This window comes from Thalassophryne amazonica, chromosome 13 (assembly GCF_902500255.1).
Source record: "Thalassophryne amazonica chromosome 13, fThaAma1.1, whole genome shotgun sequence".
In the NCBI taxonomy this organism is placed as follows: Eukaryota; Metazoa; Chordata; class Actinopteri; order Batrachoidiformes; family Batrachoididae; genus Thalassophryne; species Thalassophryne amazonica.
In genome coordinates, this window is record NC_047115.1 from 18,688,868 (window position 1) to 18,702,231 (window position 13,364).

A 13,364-nucleotide genomic window follows, 5' to 3' on the forward strand; every position below is an offset into this window, starting at 1 on the left:
CTCATCCAACATCTCTTTGTGCAAAGCGCGCTGTATAGTTGAACAATGTACAGAGACACTATCTGCAGCAAGATCATGTTGTAGGTCTTTGGAGCAGGTCTGTGGATTGACTATGACTGTTCTCACCATCCTTCGCTTCAGCTTATTTGAGATTTTTCTTGGCCTGCTACTTCGGGCCTTAACTAGTACTGTGCCTGTGGTCTTCCATTTCCTCACTATGTTCCTCACAGTGGAAGCTGACAGCTGAAATCTCTGAGATAGCTTTTTGTATCCTTCCCCTAAACCATGATGTTGAACAATCTTTGTTTTCAGGTCATTTGAGAGTTATTTACAGGCTCCCATGTTGCCACTCATTAGAAGAGATGCAAAGATTTGCAAATGGCCACCTTAAATACCCTTTCTCATGATTAGATTCACCTGTGTAAGGAGGTCAAGGGTCAATGAGCTTACCAAACCAATTTTGTGTTCCAATAATTAGTGCTAAATGTATTCAAATTAATAAAATGACAAGGGTGCCCAAATTTATGCACCTGCCTAATTTTGTTTAAATAATGATTGCACACTTTCTGTAAATACTAGAAACTTCATTTCACTTCTCAAATATCAGTGTGTTCGTCTGCTATATGATAGATTTAACTGAAATTTCCGATCCAGACAACCAATGATTTATAAAGGAAAATCATGAAAGTGATTAGGGGTGCCCAAACATTTGCATACAACTGTAGAACGATTGAGGCAGAATGGCACAGGAAGGAGGAGTCAAAGGGCACTCGTGGGAAATCAGAGCTGCACTCAAATGCTTCGTACAAGAGTCAAATCAAATCAAATCAAATCAATTTTATTTATATAGCGCCAAATCACAGCAAACAGTTGCCCCAAGGCGCTTTATATTGTAAGGCAAAAGCCATACAATAATTACAGAAAAACCATGATGGTCAAAACGACCCCCTGTGAGCAAGCACTTGGCGACAGTGGGAAGGAAAAACTCCCTTTTAACAGGAAGAAACCTCCAACAGAACCAGGCTCAGGGAGGGGCAGTCTTCTGCTGGGACTGCTGGGGCTGAGGGGAGAGAATCAGGAAAAAGACATGCAGTGGAAGAGAGCAGAGATCAATCATTAATGATTAAATGCAGAGTGGTGCATACAGAGCAAAAAGAGAAAGAAACACTCAGTGCATCATGGGAACCCCCCCAGCAGTCTAAGTCTATAGCAGCATAACTAAGGGATGGTTCAGGGTCACCTGATCCAGCTCTAACTATAAGCTTTAGCCAAAAGGAAAGTTTTAAGCCTAATCTTAAAAGTAGAGAGGGTGTCTGTCTCCCTGATCTGAATTGGGAACTGGTTCCAGAGGAGAGGAGCCTGAAAGCTGAAGGCTCTGCCTCCCATTCTACTCTTAAAAACCCTAGGGACTACAAGTAAGCCTGCAGTCTGAAAGCGAAGCGCTCTATTGGGGTGATATGGTACTATGAGATCCCTAAGATAAGATGGGACCTGATTATTCAAAACCTTATAAGTAAGAAGAATTTTAAATTCTATTCTAGAATTAACAGGAAGCCAATGAAAAGAGGCCAATATGGGTGAAATATGCTCTCTCCTTCTAGTCCCTGTCAGTACTCTAGCTGCAGCATTTTGAATTAACTGAAGGATTTTCAGGGAACTTTTAGGACAACCTGATAATAATGAATTACAATAGTCCAGCCTAGAGGAAATAAATGCATTAATTAGTTTTTCAGCATCACTCTGAGACAAGACCTTTCTAATGTTAGAGATATTGCGCAAATGCAAAAAAGCAGTTCTACATATTTGCTTAATATGCGCATTGAAGGACATATCCTGATCAAAAATGACTCCAAGATTTCTCACAGTATTACTAGAGGTCAGGGTAATGCCATCCAGAGTAAGGATCTGGTTAGACACCATGTTTCTAAGATTTGTGGGGCCAAGTACAATATCTTCAGTTTTATCTGAATTTAAAATCAGGAAATTAGAGGTCATCCATGTCTTTATGTCTGTAAGACATTCCTGCAGTTTAACTAATTGGTGTGTGTCCTCTGGCTTCATGGATAGATAAAGCTGGGTATCATCTGCGTAACAATGAAAATTTAAGCAATGCTTTCTAATAATACTGCCTAAGGAAAGCATGTATAAAGTGAATAAAATCGGTCCTAGCACAGAACCTTGTGGAACTCCATAATTAACCTTAGTCTGTGAAGAAGACTCCCCATTTACATGAACAAATTGTAATCTATTAGATAAATATGATTCAAACCACTGCAGCGCAGTGCCTTTAATACCTATGGCATGCTCTAATCTCTGTAATAAAATTTTATGGTCAACAGTATCAAAAGCAGCACTGAGGTCTAACAGGACAAGCACAGAGATGAGTCCACTGTCTGAGGCCAAAGAAGATCATTTGTAACCTTCACTAATGCTGTTTCTGTATTATGATGAATTCTAAAACCTGACTGAAACTCTTCAAATAGACCATTCCTCTGCAGATGATCAGTTAACTGTTTTACAATTACCCTTTCAAGAATTTTTGAGAGAAAAGGAAGGTTGGAGATTGGCCTATAATTAGCTAAGATAGCTGGGTCAAGTGATGGATTTTTAAGTAATGGTTTAAATACTGCCACCTTAAAAGCCTGTGGTACATAGCCAACTAATAAAGATAGATTGATCATATTTAAGATCAAAGCATTAATTAATGGTAGGGCTTCCTTGAGCAGCCTGGTAGGAATGGGGTCTAATAGACATGTTGATGGTTTGGAGGAAGTAACTAATGAAAATAACTCAGAGAGAACAATCGGAGAGAAAGAGTCTAACCAAATACCAGCATTACTGAAAGCAGCCAAAGATAATGATATGTCTTTGGGATGGTTATGAGTAATTTTTTCTCTAATAGTTAAAATTTTATTCGCAAAGAAAGTCATGAAGTCATTACTAGTTAAAGTTAAAGGAATACTCGGCTCAGTAGAGCTCTGACTCTTTGTCAGCCTGGCTACAGTGCTGAAAAGAAACCTGGGGTTGTTCTTATTTTCTTCAGTTAGTGATGTCCTAGCTTTACGGAGGGCTTTTTTATAGAGCAACAGACTCTTTTTCCAGGCTAAGTGAAGATCTTCTAAATTAGTGAGACGCCATTTCTTCTCCAATTTACGGGTTATCTGCTTTAAGCTGTGAGTTTGTGAGTTATACCACGGAGTCAGGCACTTCTGATTTAAGGCTCTCTTTTTCAGAGGAGCTACAGCATCCAAAGTTGTCCTCAATGAGGATGTAAAACTATTGACGAGATAATCTATCTCACTCACAGAGTTTAGGTAGCTACTCTGCACTGTGTTGGTATATGGCACTGGAGAACATAACAAAGAAGGAATCATATCCTTAAACCTAGTTACAGCGCTTTCAGAAAGACTTCTACTGTAATGAAACTTATTCCCCACTGCTGGGTAATCCATTAAAGTAAATGTAAATGTTATTAAGAAATGATCAGACAGAAAGGGTTTTTCAGGGAATACTGTTAGGTCTTCAATTTCCATACCATAAGTCAGAACAAGATCTAAAGTATGGTTAAAGTGGTGGGTGGACTCATTTACATTTTGAGCAAAGCCAGTTGAGTCTAATAATAGATTAAATGCAGTGTTGAGGCTTTCATTCTCAGCATCTGTGTGGATGTTAAAATCGGCCACTATAATTATCTTATCTGAGCTAAGCACTAAGTCAGACAAAAGGTCTGAAAATTCACAGCGAAACTCACAGTAACGACCAGGTGGACGATAGATAACAAATAAAACTGGTTTTTGGGACTTCCAATTTGGATGGACAAGACTAAGAGTCAAGCTTTCAAATGAATTAAAGCACTGTCTGGGTTTTTGATTAATTAATAAGCTGGAGTGGAAGATTGCTGCTAATCCTCCCCCTCGGCCTGTGCTACGAGCATTCTGACAGTTAGTGTGACTCGGGGGTGTTGACTCATTTAAACTAACATATTCATCCTGCTGTAACCAGGTTTCTGTAAGGCAGAATAAATCAATATGTTGATCAATTATTATATCAATTACTAACAGGGACTTAGAAGAGAGAGACCTAATGTTTAATAGACCACATTTAACTATTTTAGTCTGTGGTGCAGTTGAAGGTGCTATATTATTTTTTCTTTTTTAATTTTTATGCTTAAATAGATTTTTACTGGTTGTTGGTGGTCTGGGAGCAGGCACCATCTCTACGGGGTTGGGGTAATGGGGGGATGGCAGGGGGAGAGAAGCTGCAGAGAGGTGTGTAACACTACAACTCTGCTTCCTGGTCCCAACCATGGATAGTCACGGTTTGGAGGGTTTAATAAAATTGGCCAGATTTCTAGAAATGAGAGCTGCTCCATCGAAAGTGGGATGGATGCCGTCTCTCCTAACAAGACCAGGTTTTCCCCAGAAGTTTTGCCAATTATCTATGAAGCCCACCTCATTTTTTGGACACCACTCAGACAGCCAGCAATTCAAGGAGAACATGCGGCTAAACATGTCACTCCCGGTCCGATTGGGGAGGGGCCCAGAGAAAACTACAGAGTCCGACATTGTTTTTGCAAAGTTACACACCGATTCAATGTTAATTTTAGTGACCTCCGATTGGCGTAACCGGGTGTCATTACTGCCAACGTGAATTACAATCTTACCAAATTTACGCTTAGCCTTAGCCAGCAGTTTCAAATTTCCTTCAATGTCGCCTGCTCTGGCCCCCGGAAGACAATTGACTAAGGTTGCTGGTGTCGCTAACTTCACATTTCTCAAAACAGAGTCGCCAATAACCAGAGTTTGTTCATCGGCGGGTGTGTCGCCGAGTGGGAAAAAAAGGTTAGAAATGTGAACAGGTTGGTGGTGTACAGGGGGCTTCTGTTTAGGACTATGCTTCCTCCTCACAGTCACCCAGCCGGCCTGCTTTCCCGGCTGCTCGGGATCTGCTGGTGGACAGCACCAACCTAACCCGCACCAACTACAGGGGCCTGGCTAGCTGTAGGATTTTCCAAGGTGCGGAGCCAAGTCTCCAATTCGCCCAGCCTGGCCTCCAAAGCTACGAATAAGCTACACTTATTACAAGTCCCGTTTCTGCTAAAGGAGGCCAAGAAATAACTAAACATTTCACACCCAGAGCAGAAAAGTGCGGGAGAGACAGGTGAAGCCGTCATGCTAAACCGGCTAAGAGCTAGCGGATTCCTAAAAACACACAAAGTAAATAATGTGTAAATAATTTAGAGGTGATTCAGCAGAGGGAGTGCTTTAGTTAAGGCACGTGAAGAGAAGATTACACTGTGAAACAAATCGTTATGTAGTTATCTAGATCAATCTAACTACGCAGATTAAACAGCTAACAGATACAGCAAAACACCGCTGTGCTCCGGAACAGGAAGTGATACAATACCGCAGTAAGAGCCAACCACCAGTAGAGGCAAGCAAGCCTCAACAGTTAATTACTGTTTGAGTCGCCACATTTATTCAGGCACGGCACATGCACTCTATATTTGCTTGCCACTCACGCCAGAAACACATTTGAATAGTGGGCATGATGAAGTCGCACTGCCATCTGATCGTGTTCGGAGCATTTGAATGGCATGTTGTACGCAGGTCGGACATAACATGCCGCGGCCAAGCAGCTGCATGAAATCATCATCCATGTTGAACTGTGGCTGAATGACATGATTGAGGCAGCCTTCACACCAGTGGCCGAATGTCACCGAATGCCAGTCGAATGGCCACTCGACCCACTCTCGGCGTCCAGGTGCCACCCACGAACATCCAACACCTCTTGTGGATCACTTAGAAAAGGTGGGCCCATTCATGCTGCCAGCACGAGAGTAGAGAGCAGGCAGACCACTTTTGACCTGGATGTGCGAACAGCAGCACATTTTCTAAGTGCCCCATGAGTGTGGCGTTACCAAGCAACACACGTCATGCAAGGCACCCCCCCCCCCCCGCAACACATGTGATGTGTGAGTGTGTCGCCCTCCCCTGCAACACAGATGTCATGAGGAGTGTGTCACCCCCACCACCACCACCACCACCACCACACCATGTTCCAACATTGTCAGGTGTGGCTGAGGTGGTTGGAATGTGATCGTTGTCCAGTGCAGCACGCATTGGACAGCGCACTGGATGCACTGAACGCACTGGATGGCTGTAATGTCCAGCTAGAACAGCTGACTACTGTGTACTCACAACTCAGCTTGAGGACACATGTCTTGCCATCAATAAAATGAACAACACTCCACACACCAAACATGTGTGGGTGGGCTCTCATGCTGTCATCAGTTCCAGCTGACAGCGGCTCAGTGCACATCATGTGTTAAATTAAAAACACAGAGAACAGGACAGTTAAATAAATACATACAACAATAACTACATACATAATTACATAAGAAATACATAAAATAAATAATCACATAACAAAGGAACAGAGAGTGAGACTTTTGTCTATGAGCTGAGTTTGTTCGGTAAGGTGGGCGTGTCCGCGCCAGTTGCTGCTGTTGAGATCTATGGACTCGCAAGTCACAGCTGGACACATCATGTTATGAAGGACATCACCTTACAACACTCCACAGTGAGGTGCATGCATGGGCATACTGTCCTCACATGGAAATACATAAAAACGCATTGCCTTTGCAACAGCAGGAGCGACCGCGTCAGCGCGCACATAGGTAGGCTGTGCCATGTGAAAAGAACCATCTGATCATGTGTACACTCAGCTGGAGATGTGACTGTCATGTCATCTCGTCAGCTATGATCCACATGACGCAGTGTACTTTGGCGCGCCGCTCACTGGACACATGGGCCGGCTGGACACGCCAGCAGATATGGACATGATAAGAGTGCACTGCTTCATTTATGTCATTTCGTGACTGTACGTCTATGACCATGGGTCATATACAGGGTAACAGAAGGTTCATACTTGTATTGTCTGCTCAACAAGAGGGATTAAATATTAGAAATTGCAGTGTTTTCTTTTTGGTTTGTGTGTTTTTTTTTCCAACAGCAGTGGTGCAATGTGGTGTTACACATTCCAGGTGCTCGCACCGTGTTCGTGCGTGCGCACGAGAGTGCACAAAACCATCGTCGCATATCGTTCACACCTGTCTGACAGTGTGTCCCTCCCGACACACAGCCATTTCGTTTTTTGTTTGTAGTTTTCCGGCCAGTTCCTGCTTCTTTCGTCCAACTTTGTGTTATGTGTGAAGGGGTCATTAAGGAAACACAGAACCATTCAGGATCACACAGGAGATGAGCTAGGAAAGTAATGGGAGCAAAACAGGACATAAACTAGGAAACAAACGAGGATTCAAATAGCAAATTAAAAAGACAGAAAGAGGAACTCAAATAGTGTGGGTGACGATTAGTAACTGGAAACAGCTGCATTGTGATTTAACATAATCCAAAGCATGCGTGTGAAAGATCAGATGGGGTAGTGCAAAAAAGAGGAGGCCTGAGGGAGCCAGAGAAGAGAGGAAGAGCACGAAATGGGAGAAATGCCTGAACCCAGAAACCTATGCCAAGAAGTCATGATACACGGAATAAAGACAGAGGAGATGTCAGAAATGAACAACACACAAGAGTATAAGCTGGAAAGCATGAGAAATGAGTAACATGGAGAAGAAGATATTATATATCAGTAAAACAACATTAGAGTGTGATATGCAGGAGATAATAAAACCCAGAGACCAGAATAAAACAGCAGAAGCATGAACCATGAAACACACATGAGGTCATTGAACATGGAACCAACCACATGGAACCACTTTGGATGAAAGCCATGTATGTGAATTTAAATAAAAAGAAATTTGCTAATATATCGTACATTTTTTTTCCTCTGTGCACCTTACATATAAGGTTTATTGACACTTTATAAAATTAGTTATTATTCTTAAGGACACAGAAATAAATACTACTAAATATATAGTGAGCAACAACTTAAACTCTCTTAAGAGGTTTATTATCTTTGAGCTAGAGAAAGAGCTGTCATCCAGAATTTTATGGGCTGTAAACAATTTTATTTATTATTTCTTTTATTTTATTATTATTATTATTATTATTATTATTATTATTTTAATTGATTAGGATTTATCAAATATAAAGCTGTGTGTCATCAGCATAGAAATTTTAGGAAATAGATCCTTGGCTGAGGTGGCTTATTGTAAGCATATAAATGCAGATAAGAACTGGACTAAGTATTGAAGTATTGAACCTTGTGTGTGTGTGTGTGTGTGTGTGTGTGTGTGTGTGTGTGTGTGTGTGTGTGTGTGTGTGTGTGTGTGTGTGTGTGTGTGTGTGTGTGTGTGTGTGTGTGTGTGTGTGTATTTAAATACAACAGTGTGGGAAACAGACCAAGACGTGAGTTGCGAATTTCACAGATGGAAAGAGAGAAAACGTTTTCAGTGCATACTGGCTGATGCTCAGCCTTTTCAATCTATACATAAATCTTCATGTGTAATGTGAAATTGGATCACAAAGCTACAATGACACAACAAATGCAGCCATGAAGTTATATTCCAAGCTCTGTCTCTCCTGTTTAAAAAAAAATGCTGACACATAATCATGTATAAATGGCTAAGTAAAACATGGCTATGTTTGTGTTGTACAGGAGCTAGCATTGTACAATGAGTTCACCATCAGTGACACGTTGACCTTCTTTGGACGTATTCATGGCCTAACGTCAAAGGAAACCCAGGCACGCATGGCTTTCCTCATCGACTTCCTAGATCTACCTCAGAAACAGCGCCTTATCCGAAATCTCAGGTAAAACAACAACAACAAAAAATCCAACATGTACCATCGCCATGTATTCTTTCTAATATTCCTGTGTCAATCTTAGAAGATGGTTCTGGTCATTTTGTTTACCTTTGTTGTTGTGCATGGATCTTGCATTGTGAACCACTCTTTTCTCCCTCTCTTGTTATACACTCTGAAGGCAGGTGAAGGTTCAGCAAAAGTTTACACTGGCTAAATACCATAGCCCCGTAACTGGGGTACCAACATGTAGACCTGTATTTGATTCTCAGTCATACTTCGTGTCATTGTCCTTGGACAAGACACTTCAACTGGATTGTCTCAGTCCACCCAGCTGTAAATGGGTTCTGGCTTTGGTTAAGGAAGTAACCTTCATCAGACTGGTGTCCAACATGTGATTGTTGTCCATCCATGATGAGTCATAGACTCCCAACTACCAACTCCCAACCTAAAAAACATTGAATAAACGTTTTGCACAGACTTTTGTGTTGCACCAGCGGTTCTCCTTTTCTACAAGTCTGTCTTAACCTGGTTGCACTGGATTTTTGTGCTAGGCAGAAGCACGGAGAACTTTTCCCTTTTTTGTTTAATCATGTAAATTACATTATATCAGCGTCATTTCACTACATGTGTATGTAAAACCATTTCCAAAAAACATCTACAGTCTACAATATTACAACCCCTGGCAAAAATTATGGAATCACCAGCCTCGGAGGATGTTCATTCAGTTGTTTAATTTTGTAGAAAAAAAGCAGATCACAGACATGACACAAAACTAAAGTCATTTCAAATGGCAACTTTCTGGCTTTAAGAAACACTATAAGAAATCAGGAAAAAAAATTGTGGCAGTCAGCAACGGTTACTTTTTAGACCAAGCAGAGGGAAAAAAAAAATATGGACTCACTCAATTCTGAGGAATAAATTATGGAATCACCCTGTAAATTTTCATCCCCAAAACTAACACCTGCATCAAATCAGATGCTCGTTAGTCTGCATCTAGAAAGGAGTGATCACACCTTGGAGAGCTGTTGCACCAAGTGGACTGACATGAATCATGGCTCCAACACAAGAGATGTCAATTGAAACAAAGGAGAGGATTATCAAACTCTTAAAAGAGGGTAAATCATCACGCAATGTTGCAAAAGATGTTGGTTGTTCACAGTCAGCTGTGTCTAAACTCTGGACCAAATACAAACAACATGGGAAGGTTGTTAAAGGCAAACATACTGGTAGACCAAGGAAGACGTCAAAGCGTTAAGACAGAAAAAAGCAATATGTCTCAAAAATCGAAAATGCACAACAAAACAAATGAAGAACGAATGGGAGGAAACTGGAGTCAACGTCTCTGACCGAACTGTAAGAAACCGCCTACAGGAAATGGGATTTACATACAGAAAAGCTAAATGAAAGCCATCATTAACACCTAAACAGAAAAAAACAAGGTTACAGTGGGCTAAGGAAAAGCAGTCGTGGACTGTGGATGACTGGATGAAAGTCATATTCAGTGATAAATCTCGAATCTGCATTGGGCAAGGTGATGATGCTGGAACTTTTGTTTGGTGCCGTTCCAATGAGATTTATAAAGATGACTGCCTGAAGAGATCATGTAAATTTCCACAGTCATTGATGATATGGGGCTGCATGTCAGGTAAAGGCACTGGGGAGATGGCTGTCATTACATCATCAATAAATGCACAAGTTTACGTTGATATTTTGGACACTTTTCTATGAAGAGGATGAAGAGTGGAAAGGCAGTTCATCCAGATGACATTCAATGGAGGCATGGAAATGTCTGGGATAAATGGCAGTGGAGTTTCTAACCAGAAGATGCCTGAGGATTGGAGACAAAGTGTGCTGGTTCCTGTTTTTAAGAACAAGGGTGACGTGCAGAGCTGCAGTAACTACAGAGGCATAAAGTTGATCAGCCACAGTGTAAAGTTATGGGAAAGAGTAGTAGAAACTAAGGTTACAAAATGGATGAAGAGCTGTGAGCAGCAATATTGTTTCATGCTGAAAGAGCACTACAGATACAATGTTTGCTCTGAGAGTACTGATGGAGAAGTATAGAGAAGGCCAGAATGAGTTACATTATGTATTTGTGTATTTAGAGAAAGCTTATGACAGGGTGCCAAGAGAAGAATTGTGTTATTGTATGAAGTCTGGAGTGGCAGAGAAGTATATGACAGTAGTGCAGGACAAGTACAAGGACAGAGTGACAGTGCTGAGATGCGCAGTATGAATGAGATTCATTCAAGGTGGAGGTGGGATTACATCAAGGTTCAGCTCTGAGTCCTTTCTTGTTTGCAATGGTGATGGGCAGGTTGAGATGACATCAGACAGGAGTCTCCATGGACTATGATGTTTGCAGATGATATTGTGATCTGTAGTGAGAGTAGAGAACATGTTGAGTCTGGCCTGGAAAGGTGGAGATATGCTCTGGAGAGCAGGGGAATGAAAGTCAGTAGGAGCAAGGCTGAATGCATGTGTGTGAAAGGGAGGGAGCCCAGTGGAATAGGGCAGTTACAAGGAGTAGAAGTGGTGAAAGTACATGATTTTAAATACTTCGGGTCAACTGTCCAAAGTAATGGAGAGTGTGGTAGAGAGGTGAAGAAAAGAGTGCAGGCAGAGTGGAGTGGGTGGAGAAAGGTGGCAGGAGTGATTTGTAACCAAACAATATCAGCAAGAGTGAAGGGGAAAGTTTACAAGACAGTAGTGAGACAGCTATGTTGTACGGTTTAGAGACAGTGACACTAACAAAAAGACAGGAAGCGGAGCTGAAGATGTTGAGATTTTCTTTGGGAGTGATGAGAATGGACAAGATTAGGAATGAACATATCAGAGGGACAGTTTAGGTGGGACAGTTTGGAGACAAAATCAGAAAGGTGAGACTGAGATGGTTTGGACATGTGCAGAGGAAAGACCCAGGATATATAGGGAGAAGGATGCTGTGGATGGAGCCACCAGGCAGGAGGAGAAGAGGGAGACCAAAGAGGAGGTTTATGGATGTGATGAGAGAGGACATGCAGGTGGTTGGTGTGACAGAGGAAGATACAGAGGACAGGGTGAGATGGAAACGATTGATTTGCTGTGGCGACCCCTAATGGAAGCAGCCGAAGAAAGAAGACTAGTTACAGCATTGTGACTATGAATGTGGAAAAGTAACTTGTTTCAACTTGTTTTATTTGAATTAATTTTAGAGCCTTGGTTATATAAACTCACAAAAAAATAATGAAACCTGTGCAGCTGTTCTGTCCAATCATTTGTCTTCTGATGCCGCAAGTGTTTCCTGTGATCACTTAATTTAAAGAGAACAAGATGAATGTTGAAAACAAGCCACTGCCTTGTGTCCGCCAAGAAGAAAATACGCCTGACTGTATACACTCATCTTGAGGTTTTTGTTTTGTTTTTTCATTGTTTGATTGGCACCCGAGGGAAGAAAGAATCTGGAAAACACCTTCGGTTTGTTTGAACTGATGCTTTGGAGTCTTTGTCATGAACACGTACCTGTGCAGGTATGATGTGGTGTGACTGAGTTTTGTGACCTGAATCCAGATGCCGTGCATGCAGCCACTTTATTATTTTATGAGTGGAACACTTTTTATTGTAGACTGGAACCTGTGGACTTGACATCTGAATTACTTGAATTCACGTGCACATAAATACACAAATGCAGTAATGTGCACTGCACATCGTAAAGCCAGCGTACATAAAACCATGTGACTATAGCTGATAAGAAGAAAAAAAAATTTAGAGAGAAAAGCAATCCTTGTTTCACCAAAATGCCATCTTCAATTATCCATCCACTTAAAAATAATGGTACACTTCCTTTAAAAATAAAAAACAGCTTTATTTGAGAAAAAAACCCTTAATTAATATTTGTCAGTAAAGTACTGTGTAGTTTCATGCTTTATCCGTTAATGAAGCACTTGTGCTGTCAATCAATGAAATTATAGCCGCTGATCCATTTGGAGAGAGACGACCTTAATGATTCCACTGGTCATCAGTCATATCACCACCTGTTGGTCACCTTAACAACCGTGTTTGGTCATAAAATTACACTCTAAATTGAACATGTTTTTCAACTCAAAAATGCGAGCGAAAGGGCTGCTCTAAAATTCTAAGTGGAAAAAATCTGATTTGTTCTACGAACATGACTTTATGTTAAGTTGATTTAAAAATTCCTTGTTAAAATGGAATTACCCTCAATTACCCTCAACAAGGAATTTTAGTAATGCTTTATATTAACTGCACACTATAAAGCATTTATAAAGCATTTATAAAGTCTAAGTAAATGCTTAAGTAACTACTTGTAAAACATTTACAGCTTTCTTTTTTATTAGCTACTCCATTTCTTTTAGCTAAACCATTTAAGAAAAGCCATCTATTTATGTTCTTACCAATGAGTAACTAATAAAAAAGAATACTTAATAATTTGTGAGGAAAAAAATGTAAAGACAATAAAAATATGATTTGGAAAGTATTTGTATCACTAATGAACAGTGTCTGATTTTACATTTGTAAATGGTAAACTATTAATGGTCAACTTTTCTTGAATGGTTTATAGAGAATTAAAAAAAATTTCTAAATGTTTTATAAATATAC

The 13,364-nt window shown here is 40.7% G+C and overlaps 1 protein-coding gene across 1 annotated transcript in view; it reads left to right on the forward strand.

Moving 5' to 3' along the window:
• The window catches only part of abch1 (ATP-binding cassette, sub-family H, member 1), a 63,266-nt gene that overhangs the window by 15,619 nt on the left and 34,283 nt on the right, over window positions 1-13,364 (forward strand). The window contains 1 exon segment of the mRNA XM_034185139.1: window positions 8,617-8,771. Within this exon segment, the coding sequence (XP_034041030.1) occupies window positions 8,617-8,771 (155 nt within the window).